This window comes from Tursiops truncatus, chromosome 6 (genome assembly GCF_011762595.2).
Source record: "Tursiops truncatus isolate mTurTru1 chromosome 6, mTurTru1.mat.Y, whole genome shotgun sequence".
NCBI lineage: Eukaryota > Metazoa > Chordata > Mammalia > Artiodactyla > Delphinidae > Tursiops > Tursiops truncatus.
The window spans coordinates 97,727,385-97,749,230 of NC_047039.1; the positions used below are offsets into that span (position 1 = coordinate 97,727,385).

At 42.1% G+C, this 21,846-nt stretch overlaps 1 protein-coding gene across 3 annotated transcripts in view; it reads left to right on the forward strand.

The window, feature by feature from the left end:
* Positions 1–21,846, forward strand: part of PAPPA (pappalysin 1) — a 256,746-nt gene that overhangs the window by 85,074 nt on the left and 149,826 nt on the right. For all 3 annotated transcript variants that reach the window (XM_073806482.1, XM_033858470.2, XM_033858469.2), the window contains exon 7: positions 208–706. In XM_073806482.1, the coding sequence (XP_073662583.1) occupies positions 208–706 (499 nt within the window). The remainder of the gene's footprint in view (positions 1–207; positions 707–21,846) is intronic.

Here is a 21,846-nt window from a genome sequence, read left to right on the forward strand (position 1 = left end):
AGTTTTGACCAGATGTCTGGTGATTCGTCCAGATCTGCATCGCAGGTGTGGGGATGAGCTGGGTGCTGTGCGCACAGCACATTCACCAAGACACTGAGGATCTTCCCTCTCTTTTTACCCTCTCTGTGAGTTCTGGTCAGGCCAGTGTCACCAGAGGTCCGCAGGAAACTCTGAGGACGAACTCATCCCCTCATCTCTTGTCCACAGGTCATCCAGATGTTGAACAACCCTGTAAGTCCAGTGTCCGCACCTGGAGCCCAAATTCAGCTGTCAACCCACACACAGTCCCTCCAGCCTGCCCTGAGCCACAAGGCTGCTACCTTGAACTGGAATTCCACTACCCCTTGGTCCCTGAGTCTTTGACCATCTGGGTGACCTTTGTCTCCACTGACTGGGACTCCAGTGGGGCTGTCAATGACATCAAACTATTGACTGTCAGTGGGAAGAACATCTCCCTGGGCCCTCAGAACGTCTTCTGTGATGTCCCACTGACCATCAAACTCCGGGATGTGAGCGAGAAGGTGTTTGGCATCCAGATCTACACGTTGGATGAGCACTTGGAGATAGATGCGGCCATGTTGACCTCTGTTGCAGACACCCCACTCTGCCTGGAGTGTAAGCCCTTGCAGTACAAGGTGGTCCGGGATCCTCCTCTCCAGGTGGACGTGGCCTCCACCCTACACTTCAATAGAAGATTCACAGACATGTAAGTGCACTCTCTGGATCGAGTGGGTGGGCTGTAGAGGGATGTAAGGAGGGTCAGAGAGGCCTGCACTGGAAGGAGCTTCATCACAGCCAGACTCACTTCTAGGGACTTGTAACCTGGTGTTGGCTGTAGAATTGTCTTAACAAGGCAGAGCTGATATGGTGGGAAGAACAGTGGACAAAGAACCAGGAGTCCTGAATCTTGCTGGCGGCCCTAACATGTAACTCTAAGCCTCTCTGACCTCTCTGCAGCGTAGTTTTCCCAACAATAAAGTGAAGGAGGCTGGATGAGAGTAGCAATGAGAAAGTCGTGTATTACTAATGAAAGTACAAGAACCGGAGTTTGCTAATGATTTCCCTCTTATATTAAATTGAAGAGTATTCATGCATTGTGATTGCTTTTCCAGTGGGTGAGAAGCGGGTGAAGTTATAGCAGGTTGGCTGGGAATTGGGCATGTTGCTGGATGTTTGCATAAGAATATTGCTGGAAGGTGAACATAACCAGTAACAGTCCTTGTTTTCCAGTGTGGAAGAGAGGGTCTTACCCATTAGATCCTTAGGAGCCTTTGCAGCTCTAGGTCTCCATGATTCTTTTCGGGTACTCATTGCTTTGATGTGAGATACTGTTTGTCCTTAATGTTCCTTTCTCAGCCCACCTCTCTATCACCTCTTCCTCAGATATCCTGAGGATTTATGTTTTATGAGAGGGGCTGCCTTACTTTGAAGCCATTAGTGCTTTTCCCATATGCCAGACAATGGGCTAAGGTCTTTGCATCTTTTACTTACTTCATCCTCCCCACAACCACAGCCCTAGTCTCCTTCTCATCTTACAAAGAAGGAAACTGTAGCTTAGAGATAGGAAGTCACTTGTCCAAGATCACATACTTAGGAAGTGGTGAGATCAGGATTGGAATTCATCCTGACTCCTAAGCCAGTGCACTTAACCACTGTTCAATTAAAGACGTGATTCCAATTTCTGCTTTAATCTAACAAATGAGGGAACCTTAGCTACACCTAATTTGGGTACCAAGAGTCTATGAAGTCAACCACCAAACATTGGTTGAACCTCTTCTATGTACAAGTGACATGGGTGGGGAACACTTTGAGTATTGAAAAGAACAGGAGCTCAAGAGTCAGACACCTTGTGTCTAGCCCCAGCCAGTCCACTTACTAATGTTAGATAAATCAGTCCATCTCTTTGAGCTTTGACTTCCTCTTCCGTGTGATGAAAATGTTGACGTCAACGGTTTCTATGGGCCTTTTGTGGCACTTTCTTTGGTTCTAAGATGATACAAGACACAATCTCTGCTCTGTCTACTTGAAAATATTTGCTAAGCCAAATATTATTAATAGAAACCAAGTTCTGGAGGAAACTTTTAATCTTTTTAAAAGACAGAACCACTTTCAAACACTTTACCAGCACTTCCTGTTACAATGCTGGCAATTAACATGCACATCGCAAGCAAACCCTTACCCGTTCATTGACTCAGAGATGGAGAACACCTGTTTAAGAACTCGGGGGAGCACTTGGTTTGTGTTTGAGAATGTGCTTAAAAGATCGTCTTGCCTTGAAAATATTCTATAACCCTGTCTCTTTCATCTCCTCACTTGTCTAGAATGGTAAAGTTCTATAAATATGCATCCACTTAACATTTCTGTATAAAACAATGAGGTGAAGAAATAATAGATGTCTTAAAACCTCAGCTTAAACCCAGCTTTTCTTTTTCATCCTTGAGTTGTGAGAATGTGAGCGTTGACACAGGTTGATAAGTGTGGAATTGTGGAAATTAAACTGAAGAAGGAAAAGCACCCTGAGTTCTGTTCTCAGCTAAGTCACCAAATTGCTGTGCATTCTTAGGCTAGTCACTCACTCTTTCCGGTGCTCAGAGGCCTTCAATCCATAAGGAGGAAGTTGTACTAGACTAGTGGTTCTCAAAGTCAGTTGCACGCTACAAAAATTGGGGGCATTTTAAAATCACCTCCAGCTCACTTGCATCCGCGCCTCCTTCTTCCTCCTGGCCCTGCCCCAGGTATTGATCTAATTGGTAAGGAAGATAAGGCCTAACCATTAGGACTTTAAAATCTCACTGGATGATTCTAACATGCAGCCAAGTTTAAGAACCACTGCACTAAATCAGGCTGTCACAGTGTGGCCCCGTACTGGCAGCATCTGAGAATTTAGAAAAGCCATGTTCTTAGGTCCCAGCCCAGACAACTGAATCAGAAACTCTGAGTACAGGACCTTTCCAGATGATTCTGATGGTGGTTGGAGTTTCATGGTTACTGCTCTCAATGATCTCCAAGGCCCAGGAATCTCCAAGGTCTCTTTACTCATAGGAGTGACTACTCATTCAGTTTACAAGTTTGTACTGAGAACATTCTGTGTGCCAGAGTCTGTGCTGAGAGCTGTAGATTTCAGGGATGACTCAGCCCTTGCCACTTTCCTGTAGACACTCACACTTTAGTGCTGAAGACCTTAACCACTTGGTAAAAACGCCAGTTCCTATGCCAGTTTGCTTCCAGAACCACCACTATTCAGGTCTACATTGTGTACCATTTGTTCTTTCCTTCTCAACAAATGTTTCTTTGGTCCCCACTGTGTTGCAGGCACAAGGTCTAGACTGAGGCCTTCATTGACCTTCCTCTTTGTCTTTCTTGGGTCCCAAGGAATTTATTGGAGACCTGGGCTGGGCCAGGCTCCACTTCCTGACTTGAAAGTTCTCTGAGACTCTGAAAAAATAAAATATCCTTCCAAGTCAACCTATCATTTCAGCTCCTTTATCTCTTGGTAATTCGAGTTCTAAACTCCAACACAAATACCTCTTTGTGTGTGTGTGTGTGTGTGTGTGTGTGTGTGTGTGTGTGTGTGTGTATTTTACTGCTCTCACATTTTTTCCATATCAAATAAATTGGCTCTTAGACAAGTTCTATATAAAGACTGTTTTGGAGAAAAAGAGGAGAGAGAAAAAAAATGCTTTCTTTTTCTTCCCTGACTCAACCCATTACATGATTCCCTTTGACCTTTGTCTTCATTTTTTCTCTCAACAAAAATATTTATTCTTTCTGTTATCTATACTGGAGATAGTTTCCCAAGGTATGACATTGATGAAGGGAGAGGCTTCTGTGCTTACCCAATGGATGCTTCTCGTAGACTGATTGCTTTTGGCCGGTACAAGGGAAAAAGGGGGACTGTCTCCTAAGTGGAAGCCTCTGCATTGAGTGAGGACTGACACTGACAGAGGAAAACGGAACCAGTGCTGACCCTGCTTCTAACTCACTATGTGACATGAAGACACATTGCATCACCTTTTGGGGCTTTATTTTTTCTATCTGTAAAATGAGGGGACAACATATGAAGCTTTTCTCTGTGGATAGGAGTTGTTCTTAGGTGACTTTTTTTTTTTTTTTGGTAGTAAAAGGGACTCAGCAGAGATTGTTTATATCTGAATCAGTACCCGGCATGGACCTCACCAGTTCTGGATGGCCTAGTGAAAGGTGTAGTTTGTGAATAATTATGATAACGATAATAATAACAATACCAATAACCACTTATTGAACATTGACTCTGTTTTAAGTGCCTGACACATATTTCTGAGGCAGCTGAAGCTCAGAAGAGTGACTTATCCAACCTAATACAGCTGGTAGTGGCAGAGCCAGGTTTAAAACCCAGGTCTAATTCCAAATTCCACCTTCTCAACCACAATACCATACCACCTCCTGCTCTAATAATGCAAAGGCAGAATTTTAGAGCTCAAACATGCATCCAAGCTGGCTACAGTTCAAGATACAGGAGGTAGGAGGCAGGATTACAACTCACAGGCCACCAAGACCCACTCTTGGAAGTCTGGCATCATGAGGTACATGGCCAGGTCTTTTTGTGTCTGGCTGGGAAGAAGGAGCAAGGATGCTTCTGTTTCTAAACTTGACTGCCAAGTGCTTCTGCCCTGGGCACCATGCGACTTGGGTCTGTATGGAATCTCCAGATTTCTCTAAGAAGTAAAGACTCTGGATAAAACTAAGCCCTTTTTTTTGGCTTAGAGGAAGTGAGATATAAAGCAAACCAGGAACAGTGAATAGCAGCTCACTTTCAATATTCATCTGTTCGTCTATCCATCGTTGATTCATTCAGCAAATATTTACTGGACGTCTGCACCATGTTAGGACATGTTGGTATGTACCATGTTAGGACATGATGGTACAGTGGTGCCAGGACAGGCATGGAGTCTGCCCACATGGTGTGCCCACTCTTTGGGAAGAGAGGGGGTTAGGAAAGCAGTAGCACTGCAGTATAGTAAATGCCCTGATGGAGAAAGCAGAAACAGAAAGTCAGTGGTTTCTAACCCAAACTTGGAAGAATTGAGCTGTAATTGAGGAATATAATCTCCTTGAGGACTGGATTTTTGCTGGTTTATCTGCTGGTGCAGTCCCAGTGCCTAGAACAATTCCAGGCACAAAGTAGGCACTCAGTAAATATTTTTGAATGGCTCTTGAGTGAAGAATGGGAAGGAGTTTAGCAGTTGAAGAGAAATGGAGAAGCGGTCATTTACTAAGTACCTACTATGTGTCAAATGCTTAACTAAGGGCTTTATTTAAGTAATCTCATTTGACTTAATCTGTACAACGACTCTGCACCTGCAGCGTAGGTGGTCCTATCACCAGATTACAGATAAGAACCTGAAACCCAGAGATTACAGAGCTATCAAACTGTGTAACTATAACTGGGGTCTGCACATAGATCCATCAGCTCCAAAGCTAGTGCTCTTATCCATTCTCTAGTTGAACAACTATGTTTGTGTTGCCTACTTTGTTTGTGCCTCTCTGTTCTTAGAATCGTTGATTTAGAGCTAGAAATATTCTTAGAAGTCATCTCTCCCAACGAGCTTCTTTGTGTGTCCCAATTAACTAACCTATTGATTCTTCTTTCACATTCAGACCTGTTAAGCTGCCAACATAACCTCTATTTCACCTCACCTCCTCAGTATTCTCAATATAAGTCTTGGGGTAAATGAATAAACATAAAGGAAGGACATATTCATATGAACAGGGTGGAAATTGTTGCAGATATGAATCCACATTTTACAGATCAAATCTCAAATCTCTTCCTCTGGATTCCACATACTCAGAAACCCCTGTCAATCAGCTCAGAAACTTTCTAGTTCGCTCATCCGTTCATTTTCTCGGTGAATATTTTTTGATTTCCACCATGAACCCGAGTACTTTCAAGGCACTAGCGACGCAGTAGTGAACAGAGCAGAGAAGATCCTTGCTCTCGTTGATCCCCGTGATGTAGTTGGAAGAGACGAACCAGAAAACACTACATAATATCTCAACTGGGTAGGATTTAGTAATTTTAGATAGGTGGTCAGGAAAGGCCTCTGTGATGAGGTGACATTTGAACAGAGACTGGAAGAGTCTCCTAGGGACTCATAATAGAGGCTGGGTGACCTGCCATCATTGAGATCCTAGCCTGTTGGAACACAGATGTCTTAGAACGTGATCCTTGGTCCTTGATCACTGTTTGGCTTATCTTAGATTGAACTGTGCCTGCGTTTTTTTCTCTCACCTGGTTCAGATTCTTAAATACAAAATGTAGCACGCTCACTCATCAGAGTCAAGGGTCCATGCATGCTTGTCCGGTAAATGAGTGAAGAGTGAGTCAGCAGTAGAACCTCTCAGAAAAAGGGTCTCTTGCTCCCACATCTTAGCCGTAGTATTGACACGTCATGCCATAGTAAGCCTCGGAGCGTTGGGAAAGGTTAGACCAAATCGGGGTCAACTGAAGCACAGGTGGCTCCTCCGTGCTGTTTCTGTGGCTCTCAAGGTGAGTCACCATTTCATTTTTTGTCTCAGCCACATTTCTTTTCCTGGCTCTTTCTGTATGTCACCTCGTCATGCATTCTTTGTTCTTGTATGTATTCATTTTTTTCATTCATTCATCAACCAAATAGTGAAAATCTAATTTAATCATATTCAGTGATACTTTCTTTACTTCATAGATATTTACTAGGTGTCTGTTCTGTGCCGTGCTCTATGCTGGAACTAGAGATCCCTAGTCTCATGAGCACACAGTTTAAAGGGGGAAACGGGCAAAGAAATCAGGTGATTATACTGCAGCATGAAAAGTGTATGGTGTGAGGGTCACAAGAAGGGTATATAAAACACAAGAACGGCATCTAACCCAGCTCGAGATGGTTTAGGAAGGTTTCTTGGAAGAAGTCATGTCTAAGCTGAGACCTGAAGGATGAATAAAAGTTGATCATTGAAGAAGTTTGCCATAGGATGGATGGTTGAAACTAAGTGGATGCTTAGCGAAAATTGATAAATGAATGAATGCATACACGAAAGAATGAATGAAAGAATGAATGAACCAACCTACCCTACTTCATGGCAGAAGAGCATGTTCAGTCTCAGATCGAATGTAGAAATGTAGTAATCTGAGCTATCTGTCCACTTTGGTCCCTAAATCTACTTCATTCCTTTTAACTGCTATAGAACATTCCACAGTAGGAATGTGCTGCAGGTTATTTAGGTGTAGCCATGGTCATGACTACTCAACAAAATGGAAGTGCTTTGTCTTTGCCCATTTGATGGGTGAAACATGGCTTCTCATTGGTGTTCCTGTGATTGAGCATCATGAATGAACAGCTTTTCAAATATCGACTGGCTGTTTACATTCCCTCTTCTGTGACTTGTCTATTAATATCTTTAAGTGGTGTCTGGTTGTTAATCTTTTCACACCTCAGTTTTCCCATCTGCTAAATTGGGATTTTAATGTCAGCCCTCCTGCATATCCATCAGTGTTACTGGAATCTAGGGTAAAACGGGTAGTCAAGAGGGAACTAGCATTTATGAAGAAGTTACTCTTAGTAATCATTTATTCATTGATATATTTCTCAAACGTTCCTTGGATGGGAACCATGCCACATTCTGAAGATACAGTGGTTACCAAAAACCAACCCAGTTTCTGAGCTCAGTGGAGTGTACATTTAATCACTGTGTTAGCCACCATCACTTATGCGGGTAGCACTTACTACTAGTCGTACTAGCATCCCTACTGCTGATAATTACCATGTAGTAAATACTTCATATATGCTCAGTATTTTTATAAGCCTACCAATGAGGTGTAGTTATCAGTATGCTTTATTTTTAGATGGGGAAGGTCAGACACAAAAAGGTAAAGTCGTTCATTTAAGGTCCCACAGTTAATAGATGCTCGAGTCAAGTTTTACATCTCCCTGCCTGACGCCAAAGGGCATGCCTGGCAAACTATAGAGCATAATCATTGCTATGACAGGAAAAGGACAAGGTGGCATCTTGACGGATGGAGAAAGTAGATGTTAAAACGAGCTTTTCTTGTTTCCAGGAAGCAACAGAATAAACACACAGAAGAAAACTTTTTTTTTTCCATTTAGGTTTTGAATATTTAAGTAGATGAGGAAGAGGTTTGGCACAGTGTGGGCGTGGTCAGACCAGCGTGGTTTCCAGGAACCTGTTGTGGAAATGCACGCTCCAGGCTGGACCCCTCTCTGAGCAGGGCCTTTCCCCACACCTTTCCAACATGGCCTTGCCTGCGTTCTGATGTCCACCAGGACAAATGAGCAGCATCAGGATTGATAGCTGTTTCTCCAAGTCCAGAACAAACACTTCTGTTCCTAGCCCAGGCCAGCAGTGTACATAGTCAGCACGATCTTCCTCTATTTTTGGAAGCCGGGCGGGCATCATCCACCTACAACTCCCTCTCATCAGTCTTAGGCCAAGTACCTCTCAGAATGAAATACAGGTTCTGGGAACATTAGGGTAAACAAAAGGGTTTAGCAGAATCCACAGATCTCTGAGGTCAGCAGTAGCCGTAGAAGTGCTGACTGTCTCCAGGTACCTTCACGATTTTGAAAGTGTGAAGGGCCCCTGGTTGGTGCTAACACTACTGAGATCACTTACCTAAATTTCTGTGGATCAGTCTGATGCATTCCTGGACAATTATAGTGTCTCTTCTACAGATACTAAGGAAGACTCACAGAAGTTAAGTGATGGACCCAAGCCTCTGTTGATAAATTTATTCATTCATTTGTTCAGTCTTTTAAGAATAAGTGCCTTCTGCGTGTCCATCTCCATGCTGGCACTGTAATTGTGAATCTTATAACTGGATAGGAGGGCTGGTCTGAATAATAGCCCAAATAAAAATATAATTACAACCTGAAGATTTATTATTACGTGAGGTTATAGTAGAGCATAATTCCCCCTCAAATTAAGGGGAGATATACAGAAGACGAGACTGGAGTTGTAAGCAGGGGCCGTATTGTGAAGGGAGTTTCTGTTATGGAGTTTGGATTTGTTCATTGGGAAGTAGAGGACTAAACCAATCAGATCTGTGTTTCTATGAAATTGCTCTTGGTGCTCTGTAAAGAGGGAATTGAGGAAGAGTGAGAAAGTCCATTTAGAGGTTATTGCTAAAGTGCAAGCCAGAGATTATGATTATCTATCTGCAGGAGAAGTGGATGAATTGGGGAAATGTTTGAAAAGTAGAACCAACAGGACTTGGAGATGTATTGGATGCAAGGGTTCTGAGAAGGAGCTGTCCAATGACTCCCGGGTTTCTGGTTTGAGTGTCTGGCATGAGGGAAATGTTATTTCCTGAAATGGAGGAATAGATTTTAATTTAGTGTTTTGTTAGTGGGTGGGGTAGATCAAGAGCTCCTTTGGAAAACAATGAGTTAGTGAAGTCGGGTTGCAGTGGGTGTCCTGATGTCACCTGCTTCTTTGTTCTTTTGCCTTTCTCCCTGTGGGTAGGAAGGATGGACTGGACTTGGTTGTATGGGCACCAGTTCTTGATTTTTAAGAAAACAAGTAAATGAATGGGAACGAGAAGGAAAATAACAGCCGTCAGAGTAATTACAGATGTGGGAATAATGGAGGAATTTATCTCACACTGGGCATTGGCAAGAGGAGTGGACAAAATCCATCCAGTCTGTGCTCAGAGACGATGAGAATCCTCAGGACAGAACATAGTGGGTTTGCGTTGTATCTGCTCAAGCAGGAACCTCAGACATTACTTGGGAGACGCTGAATCTGGGATCAGGAGATCTGATCCTCAGGCCAGCACACAGCTGTCTTGCTGCATGACCCTGAGCACATTCCTTCAATGCTTTGAACCTCAGCTCCTGTCCCTGGAAAAAAGTGGGTGATGATTCCTGTCCATACAGTCTCACAAAGGGTGTCCTGAGAAACTAATGAGCTAATGGACTTGCAAGAACGTGATGCAACGCGGGGGAACTATAAAGATTTCAATGTTCATGATTCTTCCTATTGTTTGGTTTTCATTAGGCTTGTTCTTGGCCAGGCCAGAGAGTATGTGTGAAAGACAAACACACAGACATGCACAGACACACTCATGAAACAGTTTCCCGTTCAGCTCTACGCAGAGTTCAGTGCTGGATGAGAAGAAAGAAAAGACCATGGCACTCTAATCTCTGTAGCTGAGCTAAAGAAAAAGAGAGGAAGCCCATCAAAGTGCTGGCCCTGGAATCAGGAGACAGGGCTTCAAGTACCGATCTCCTGAGATTTTGCTATATTACTGGGTCATGATTCCCCATCTGTGGGCCCAAGTCCCCCTTCTATAAAATGAAGGCCTAGATAAATGACTCTGAAAGTCATTTCCAGCTCTGACATTCCATTCAGATCCTCCTGGAGTTCTTACCTGCCCCGAGTATGTCTAATTCAGTAAGAGTAGAGGGACCAGGCTACATGTCCCGTGCGAGCTCAGAGACTAGCCGTCTGTAAAGAAAGCCTTCCAGGTGCACTGGTGCCCTCAGAGCTCCTTCCTGACCTACTGTCTCTCTCTCTTAGGGCTTACCGATTGTTTCCATTTGGGACAATTTCAGAATGTACTGGTGTATTTTTCCTGTTCAGCGGCATTTTGACTTGACAGTGAGATACCAGAGATGGGAACTAGGTAACATTTGTCATATTATCTTCAGCTTCTTTGGAAGGACAGGCATGAAGTAGATGGTCAATAAACAGGTCAATAAAGGCATGAATGAATTAATGAGTAAACGCTTTGGCAGATCAATAAGTGGTCAGAAATTTGTGGTAATACAGATGATAGCTGGTATATTGGAGGTCTTCCTTTAAATGTCTGAAATGGATTCGTTACCAGAGGGGCAAAAGGATCAAAGAAAATCTTATCGCATGGTCTCTTCTCCTCTTGGGGCCGCAGTCCCCCTAAAGGGGGACTGACAATGGGGCCAGACAATGTCAGTCAGTCTACTGTCCACCCCACAGGCATTTATTTAGTACTGTCTTTGTAATGGGCCCCGTGCTGGGCAGTGGAGAGAGATAAACGGGGCAATGAAGAGCAGTCCCAACCCTCTGGGAGCTTCATCTAATTCATGTGAGAAGGGGACACCTAAGTGGTAACAAAAGTGAGAAAGGTGTTATGATAAGAGAAGCACAAGGGCTAGGAAATCCTCACTCAGCTAAAAGGTCAGTGAGATCCTCCTGGGAAAGGTGGCGTCTACACTAAGGCCGGACCATTTAGCCAGGGAAGGGAGGGGGGACTGTTTGCTCATGGTGGCTGAGGGGTCAGTTTTGAGGAGGAGAGTTTGAGCAAAGAGGCCAGAGGGGTTGAGAGGAGGCCAGCAACGTTGGTTCTAGAATGCCATGCTGACGGGTCTGGGCTTCATCCCGAGGGCGGTGAGGGACTGTTGGGGTAAGAGAGAATCCTGATCAGGTTTGGTTTTAGGACAGCTCTTTGGCTGTGTGGCTATCTGGGCAGATGTAGGGATAGAGGCACAGACTGTAAATGATGAGGGAGGTAAGACAATGTTGCCAGCACTGAAGTAGAAGCTGGCCCTGGTCTAGGGTAGTCAAGGCGGGAATGGAGAGAACTGGATGGGGCTGAGTAGTGTGGATGGATAGATGTACCCCACGACTGGTCAGAGGGAGGAGGGAAGTGAGTGGGTCCTAGAAGTGCCTATGTTGTTGGCGTCACTGAAACGCATAATGTGGAGATAGAGGGATGTTTGGTTTGGGATGAGAGGAGGACGAGTTCAAAGCTGTCTTCCCATTATCAGTCTGCGAACTGGTGGGGGCAGACAGCTACAGTTTGCTTTGAGCCATAACATTTCTGTGTACAGATTCAGGAGCAGGTGAGGCGAGCTTGTGCATGTGTACGTGTGTGTGTGCATGCGTGCATGACTGTGTGTGTGTGTGTGTGTGTGTGTGTGTGTGTGTGTGTTTTGGGGGGTGAGCAGACAAGACCTGTGAGACCACCTGTTTTCATCATGCATCGATTCTCCAAGTGTTGTCCAGTGTTCTCAAAGGTCCCCTGCTGGGGTCGTGGGGTTAATCTTCCGCCACACTAATACCTATAACGTTACGAGGCACGGGCTTTGTTTCCTACCCAGGATTAATCATTCACTCATGGGCTTTAATACAAGCCAGACACCACCTCACTGTGCCTCATGCAAAGCAATGCCAGTGCCCCCTTCCATTTTAATGCTGCTTTCACGTTCTTGTTGTCAGAGTGGGAAGTAGGTTTTTTGCCTGCGCTTCAATATCCTATAAACTGAAAAGCTTGAATTCTTCCATCCAGCGATGTTCGTCACAAAATGCCAGGAAAGCTGGACTCTGCCATTAACGTCCTGCATGACTTGGGGCAGCTTATTCCCTCCTTCTCTGGGCTCTAGCATCCATCCCACAGTGAGACGCTGAGCAAACCAATATCCAAAGCCTGATTTCTACATTTTTTGTGTTTCCTTCTTGAGCTAAGGTCCTTGTATACAAACTCAGCCCCCAAAAGTTTTCAGCAGAGAGAATTCTGAGGTGCTCACACCTCCTCCTGTCTAGGAATTAGACTCAAAACCTCTCAGGCCGGGAAGGAACATGGAAGCACTGACACTCTACAAATGAGAGAATTGAGCCCAGAGAGGGGAGGCCACTTCCTCAGTCACACAGACCTTTGATGCCAGAAGAGGGAATTGAACCTAGGGCTCCTGCTACCCAATCCAGGTGCGCCTTCCCCCAACATCGCGGCATGCTGGAGTTTGGCCAGAACTTGGGATTCAGCTTTGAGCTCAGCTCTCTCTGATCACGAAGAAGTCTCCGTTGGCTGCTCAGGGTGAAATCATAGTGCGCTGACATTAGTAACGTCATGGCAGCTGGTGCTGGTGAGGGGGGTGGTATAGGAAATGAGAGAACGCATTTGGCCAAGCTCCGGGTCCACGTGACCCTCCAAGAGCCCTCATTTCAAAACAAACTCAATCTTTTAAGTTCAAGTTCTCCCCTCTCGTCAGAAACGTGACTTCCTGCTTCTAAGAAGCCAGGCTTACAAAAGGGCTCAGAAGACTTCACGGACATCAAATAGCTCTTACAAAATAGCGTTTTGATGAGTTAAGTGTAAATGAATCAGAAACATAAGGATTACATTTTCCCCAAGCGCACATGGGTTTCAAAATTCGAGGGGAAGTGTAGTTTGCTCACTGCACGCCGACTTTCACCGAATCCAAAGCATTCATGGGGAGGGTGGGGCTAGGGGGGCGAAGAAAGAGATGCCCAGCCCCCAAATGGTTTTAGATGTGATGCCAAATTCGAAAATGCTGTTGGGCTCACCCTCTGCCAGTAATAAAATCGCTGGCCACCCAGAGAGGCCACAGGAAGGAGAAGGGAGGCTGCTCTCCCCACTGGCCCCTGGTCCTCAACAACTGTGTTCAGTTAGTGCCGCTCAATCACCAGCTGTCACTGGGTCCCTCTGTTGACTCCTGGCCCCCGTGTGGCCTCCATTTTCACACTGTGCTGCATGCCTTGTTTACCCCCGACTGTATCTGGTGTTTTGGCTCCCAGGGGTCTTGGCGACCGGACGGTTTGTCACAGGCCCCTGCTCTGCGATCAGGAGACCTGTCCATCACCAGCAGGGGTGTTTGGGGAAGCTGTCACACATCACCTCTGGTTGCATTCAGGAAAAACAAGAGTCCCTTGTAGTTCTTTTCCTCTCTCCTTTCTTTAATGCTATACAGGTGTGGCGTTTCCCCCAAACTGGTAAATGTCTTCCCTTCAAATCTCAGCCTGACACAAAAAAACCAGTTAACTCTCAGGGCTGCTGTGACCTTATCCCAGGATTTGAAACTCTGAATCTTTTATAATTTCCACATTGTCCCCCCATTCTTTCTCTTGGATTTTATTTCACTGCACCAAGAAAGTAGAAAATCATTTCAGTTGGTGGTAAAAGATGATTAAAACAAAATAACAAAGGCCGTGGCTGCAAACTGTTAGTTTTATTAAATGTGCTACTGAGTTTTAAATTGGTACCAGGGCAGATCTTTGTACAATTATATCCAAGGCTGCTGGAATTAATCAGTTGCATGTATACATTTGCTCCTTCCTGAGCCTTATACAGAGTGAGGGCGGCACTGTCAGTCTGAAAAGAATGAGCTGTGTGTTACCTGTGTGACAGGGGTGGACCCTAGCCCCATTGGGAGGGATACACATGCCCAGTGGATTCTCAGGTCCCTGCCTTCTCATTCCTCATTCATTTAGTCCAGACCGTGGGTTGGAGCTCACAGTGGTCACCAGGGATAATAGTGGATGGATATTGTAAGACCAAAGTCCATTTTCCCAAACAAAGATTCTTTTCTTGGCAATGGAATCTCACCATTCTGAGATTAAGATTTTATTAAAGCAAAACTTTAATTTCCACATGAATGGAAAAGGCCGCAGTCTACTGAGTGCCGGTCCGGTAGAAGGGTAGGTGGCGGTGGAGGGAACCCAGGCTGTCTAAAGCCCTGGGTGCCGGTTCAGTGTCTCGACTACTGCTGACACATCTAAGTTCTGACTTCTGCAGCTGGAGGTGTGGGACTTGGGAAATCATTGCATCCAGTCCCCTGCTTTTAAAACAGTGGATTTCCATCCCTCAGTGACTCAAGCCCTAACATCTCGCCTCAGAACCCTCCACCATCTACCTTACACTCTCAACTGACCATTCTCGTGAAACTTTAGCACTTCCTTTGGCTTACCCTGCAGGCCAGTCTTAATGCACTGTTCTTTGTCTCAGAAGGTTAACCTGTGTCCTGTTCTGTGCTGTTCCTACTGCCCAGAATACCATGCTTATCATTTACGTCTTGACATGTTCCCCACGTGCACTGTCTCCGACTATTAATTCCTTCAGCGGGTATTGTTGGAAACCTAGTCTGTGCCAAGCACTGTGCTAGGTACAGAGATGTAGCAATGAAAGGCTCATGTTTTTTTTTTTCTGTCCTTAGAGCGCTTAATGTACACCATGGAAGACAGGCATCTGATTACAACAAAGGGTGTGAGTTTTATAATAAAGTATGGGGCGATATGGACACCTGTAGAAGGGATCAACCTAATCTAGGTGTCAGGACTCGCCCTTTCTCATCCTTCTAACCACAATTGGACCCGCCTCTCCGTTGGTGCTCTTCAAGCTCTGACTTGAATTATAGTCAAACTGTACTAGGCTTATCCTCTCTTTTGCCCATTGAACTATTTGAGATCAGGGATGGTGGTATCTTCTTCATCTTTGGAATGACTCCTGCCAGAAGCTCCATACATGCTTTTTATTTGAATTGCCCAAGGAAAACAAGGTCCAGAGAGGAGAACTAATTCACCGAAAATCACAACCAAAGTTAATGGAATAACCATAGTCATTTTTCCTGACGTGGTCCAGGTGACATCCACAGTGACGTCAAACTGCCTTTCATGTTGTCCCTTCCCAAGGGCAGAGGATATTCTCTATCTACTTCAAATAATCAACAACAGCCCTCTTCCAATAAAACATAAGACCAAAGTACCTCTCAACCTAGAACAAAAGTAAAGTGTTCTCTTAAGAATTCAGGGTGATACCCAAACAAAATTGGAATGAAGGAGTATATTGTTATCACATGTAGGTAAAAACAGTGTATGTAACCTTAATGTATGAATGTTAAGAAATTCTTTGGAGAAGACTACACACAGCTTCAGTCATTCAGTGAGGAAGGATATTTTGTTGTCAGTTTTAGTTCTTTTCAATCAAAATAGAATATGACGACGTCTAGCATGGTGCCAAAACTTGGTAGGAACTCAATGTATTCCTGCATCAGTCCGTCCCATGGGCAGATATTTGGTCTTTCTACTTTTCCCCCAAACCAGTTATCTATATACTGCTACCAAAATTGTCTTCCACAAAACAAATATTATTATGCCCTTTGACTCAAAAGCCATTTCTGTCCTCCTCCTCATGGCTTGGCTTCTCCTTACCCCTCCTGTCCAGCCAGTATACCTTCTTTGAAGAGTTCAGACTCCTCCACAGCCTGTGTCTGATACTACTCGTACTCCCTACAGACCCCTACACTTTTTTTTTTTTTTTACATCTTTATTGGAGTATAATTGCTTTACCATGGTGTGTTAGTTTCTGCTTTATAACAAAGTGAATCAGTTATACATACACATATGTTCCCATATCTCTTCCCTCTTGCATCTCCCTCCCTCCCACCCTCCCTATCCCACCACTCTAGGTGGTCACAAAGCACCGAGCTGATCTCCCTGTGCTATGCGGCTGCTTCCCACTAGCTATCTATTTTACGTTTGGTAGTGTATGTATGTCTATGCCACTCTCTCACTTTATCACGGCTTACCCTTCCCCCTCCCCACATCCTCAAGTCCATTCTCTAGTAGGTCTGTGTCTTTATTCCCATCTTACCCCTAGGTTCTTCATGACATTTTTTTTTTCTTAGATCCCATATATATGTGTTAGCATACGGTATTTGTCTTTCTCTTTCTGACTTACTTCACTCTGTATAACGGACTCTAGGTCCATCCACTTCACTACAAATAGCTCAATTTCGTTTCTTTTTATGGCTGAGTAATATTCCATTGTATATATTACGCTGCATTAAAGCCATTCATTTTAATGTCTTTTCTTCCCCAAAAGCCTATGAGCATCCTAAAGGCAGGACTATATTTTACTGATCTTTGAATCCAAGGAACCTAGGAAAAGCTGGGACAACCCAGTGAATGCTATTTGGATGAATGAATGGATGAACAAATGAAATGATATAAATATATTTATCCAGAATTTGAAAACGTAGTCAAAGCCATGAAAGTAGTTAGCTCACATAAAGCTAACTAGCTGGGTTTACTTCTCCTATGCGCCTTTTTTCATGAACACTAGAGATGAAGTGGTATTGACATATCTGTGATCTTATATTCATAGAAAATTGTATGTGTTTGTGTATGATTATACATTAAAAGATACATGAAGGGTTGCTGACCAGAATGTTCTTGATAGCTGCCTCAAGGTGATGGAATTTGATATAATTTTACTTTATTTTAATTATTTTACATAGTGTTTTAATTTGTTAAAGCAAGTACAGGTAACCTTTATGGATAGAAAAAAACATAAAGCAGTTGGGATAATATACTATCCCTTCTCAATTAAAAAAAAAAAATCGGCTCTCACCTAGCAATATGTTAGTGCTTAAGCTATTTTGCTCTATAATTCTACATAAGAAATAAAATCTACTTTAGTCTGACTTGCAGCTTCCTAAAAGACTTTAGGACTCTAAGGGGGAGCTTGCCTTATCTTCCGATAGTTGCAGGGCTCTGTACTTGATTGGATATTAATGCATTGCTCACTAGCAGGTACTTACCCAAGGAGTCATCTCAATATCATGGAAAGGTCAAGAGTTCTAGAGTCAAACAGCATGATTTAATTTCTGCTTTATAATTATTATCTCCCTGACCTTGGGCAGATCACTGAACTACACTGAACCTCAACTGCACAATGCAAATGATTTCTACCTTACAGGTATATTTTCGAAATTGTATGTGGAAATATGGTGGACTAACAAACTAAAAATATTTCCAGTACAAACCTCTATTCCAGATCAAATACAACTGATATAACTAGCATCCTTTAAAATGCATGACTGAGATCAGAGGAGTCAAAAAATGTGTTGGTAAAGGCAAAAAAAAAAAAAAAAAAAAAATGGAACTGAGAACTAGACAGGTAAGCCCTGAATCTAGTTTTATTGGTGTAGTTTGGATAAGGGAGAGCCATCAGTTTTGGCAACTGAGTGGATTAAATATGCTTGCTTATTCTAGGAGTGGAGATTTGGCCCTGAAACTCTGCAGGTGGGGACTTATAACTGAAGGCTTCAAAATAAGGTTAGGACCTCTGAAAGTCTACATGCTTAGTGAAAGAGTATACTAGGGAAAACATATCTATGCCTATGTCCTATACCTCAGAAAGATTTGAAATTTGAGTTTACACTGCTTAGTATGGTCTGGGAATGCCTAAACTGAAAAACTAACTAGAAAAGAAGAAGAAGAAGGGGGCTTCCCTGGTGGCGCAGTGGTTGAGAGTCCGCCTGCCGATGCAGGGGACACCAGTTTGTGCCCCGGTCTGGGAAGATCCCACATGCCGCGGAGCGGCTGGGCCCGTGAGCCATGGCCGCTGAGCCTGCGCGTCCGGAGCCTGTGCTCCACAGTGAGAGAGGCCACAACAGTGAGAGGCCCGCATACTGCAAAAAAAAAAAAAAAAAAAGGAAGAAGAAAAAGAAATCGTTCTAGACAAGTAATGTTCCAAGGGTACCTAGAAGTTATCCTCTGAGGGAGGATATAGACTTCACCTTGGGGACACATGATTGTCACAGATTAAAACCCAATGAACATGAGTTGACATGTCAAAATTAAAAAAACACAAAAATATAAGAGTAAGGGTCAGAAATCAACATCAGAGTTTTTATTAAATTTTGATTTTGATAATTATGCATATTTGTATTTTAGTATAACCAAAAAAAGAAATATAATTAGAAAATATAGTCTGCAAAAATTAGATGGACGGACTAAGAAGGGCTAAAGAGTAGAAATAAAGAAATCCAGTACACCCAAATGAAAGCGAGAAAGGGGGAAAATAAATAAGCGGAGAAAAATAATGATAAATGGAAAGCACAAAGAAGATGGGAGAAATAAATCTAATATACTAGTCATTACACTAATCATTAAAGTCGACTATGAAAGTGAAGACTCTCAGGTTGGATTTAACTAAAGCTAAGTTCACTGAAAGGTAAAAGGTAAAGGAATGCAAACTATTTGCCAGGCAAATACTAACCAAAATGTTACATTAATATTATCATCGGGCAAAGGAAACATTAAGACAAAAAAAAATTCTAAGATAAAGAGTTCACCATATAAAGATAAAAGGAAGGTATATAATGATTTTGAGCTTGGATATACCAAATAACATGACCTGAAAATATATAAATCAAACATGACTCTTACCTAAAAAAAAAGTGATAAACCCATAATATTATGATATTTTGACATACCTTTCTCCATAATTAATAGAACAAGCAAACTAAAATAATGATATAGATGATTTTGAACAACACAAAAAATATGTCATCTGATAAAAATATATAGGACCCTGCTACTGAATTAAGTATAAATATTTTCTTCTAGGATATGTAGAACAATTTTTTTTTTAATTTACCATGTCCCAGGCCAAAAAATGGATCTCAGCAAATATCAAAGAATCAGTATCACATAGAACAGTATTTCTGTCCACAGCACAGCACATAAATATATAAACAAGTAAACAAGTGGACAAGTAAATAAATGAAGAAGATAAAAATTTTTGGTCAATTAAATGTATGACCAAAAAGCAAAAACCTTACACAAGTTAATAGCAGACAGAATTTATCAATGCATTAAAAGCCACACACTCAAACAGACACACACATTGTGTCAAAGCTGGATTTTCCTAGAATAAGATGAGACTTTAAAGTTAGATGGTCTATGAATGTAATTCACAATACCAGCATATGAAATGTTTTAAAATAAAATTGTCTTACTAGATGCAGAATTTTAAAACTCTTAATAAAATCAGGTCCCTTCATGATAGAAAACAAAACAAAACTAGTAACACCATTGGTTCTACCTAAACCAGCTTGGCGAGAAATACCAACAAAATTTCTGAGGATTGAAAAGGGAGAAATTTGGGACTTCCCTGGTGGCTCAGTGGTTAAGAATCCGCCTGCCAATGCAGGGGAAAACAGGTTTGATCCTTGGTTCAGGAAGATCCCACATGCCATGGAACAGCTAAGCCTGTGAGCCACAGCTACTGAGCCTGCATTCTATAGCCCGCGAGCCACAGCTACTGAGCCCAAACGCCACAACTACTGAAACCCACGCTCCTAGAGCCTGTGCTCCACAGCAAGGGAAGCCAACGCAATGAGAAGCCCGTGCACCGCAAGGGAGAGTAGCCCCCCGCTCGCCACAACTAGAGAAAGCCCGCAGGCAGCAATGAAGACCCATCGCAACCATAAATAAATAAATAGATAGATAGATAGGTAAATAAATAAAACTATCATTATCCTCATCTGTAAGAGACTACAAAGAAAAATTAATAAGAATCAACAAATTACTGGAATGAATCAAACAGTCTATGAGAACATATGAATAGAATATCAATTTATAAATTATTTTTTGTCAGCTACAAGACATGAGGATACAAATATAGATATACATGCACATGGATGCATACATGTGTGTGGATGGATAGATAGATTAAAGCTATCATTTACTGTAGTACTGACATCTATAAAATGCTTAGAGTTAGGAATATATCCCTAATAAAAAATCATCACAATTTTTATGAAGAAAGCCTTAAAACTTTACTGAAATCATAAAAGAAGACCTAAATAAATAAAGAGATAAACTGTGTGTGTAAATGGGGGATACAGTGTCATAAAGAAGTCTTTTATCCTCAAATGCATCTATAAACTCAATGAAATTGGAATTAAAATCCCAACAGGCATTTCAAAAAATGAAACTAAAATTTCACATGAGAGAGCAAAAAGGGTCTTTTGCTAAAACCAAAGTATAGAATGGACTTGTAGCATAAATCGACTTGTTTAAAACTATGGAAATTAAGACAGACTGCTATTGATAAGATAATAGAAAAAAATAGACTAATGAAACAAGATAACCCAGAAAAAAAAAAACTTATCTAAGTTCTGAATGATATATGGCAAAGGCAGCATCACAATTCAGTAGTGAAAGGATTAACTTTCACATAAATAACGTCAGACAAATGATTCATCCCTATTTGGGGGGAAAACAATCCTTACCACACATCATTTAAAAAACTATTTGTAGTTGATTGAAGCCATACATGTAAAAATAAAACATAAAGCTATTGAAAGGAAATAGGGGATACTATCTTAATACCTTGGAGTAAAGAAACGTTTATTCAACAAGCCATGAAAAGGACAAATCAAGAAGGAAATGATTAAAAAATTTTATTCAACAAAACAACCTAAACAGAATGAAAAAAACAAAGCTAGGAGTCACAGACTTAGAAATGGTATTTGCAGAGCTTTTCATTACAAAGGATTAGTATCCAGTAACTATAAATGCATGACATATCAGTAAAGAAAAAGAACCCAATTTAAAATAGGCCAAAGTGATGAACAAGCAATCAGCATGCTAGAAACATACGTGGTCTGCAGACACATGAAATGATACTCACGCTTGTGGGTAATCAGGGAAACACAAAGTAAAATAGTAATTAAATACCATTTAATACCCATCAGATTGGCCAAAATTCAAATGTTTGGTGGAATCAAGTGCAGCCAGGGACCTGGAACAATGGGAAATCTGCTGGTAGGTGTGTTCATTGGTACAATGATTTTGGATAATAATTTGGCAATATCTAAAAAAGCTGAAGACGCGATTATCTGTAACCTAGCGCTACCACTTTAGATATATTTCCTTCAGAAACTCTTGCTTTATGTGCAAAGGAACATGAATGCAAATGTTTAAGGCAACATTATTGGAAATAACAAAAAAGATTACATAATAATGATACTACTAATAAGAGAGAGATCACCCAGGTGCCTATCGGATGTAGTATGTTATGTTCATACAGTAAAAGACTTATGTCAGTGAAAATAATGAGCTAGATCCACGTGCAGATCTATTGATCATCTACGTGATCAATAGGTATGATCTCAAAAGCAATGCTTGATAAAAAAAATAAATGAAGCCAGATGCATAATAATAAATGTAGTATTAAAACATCTGGGAGGTTCAAAACATGCAAAACAATACGTATGTTCAAGAAGTATAAAAACATTCATGGGAGAGAGG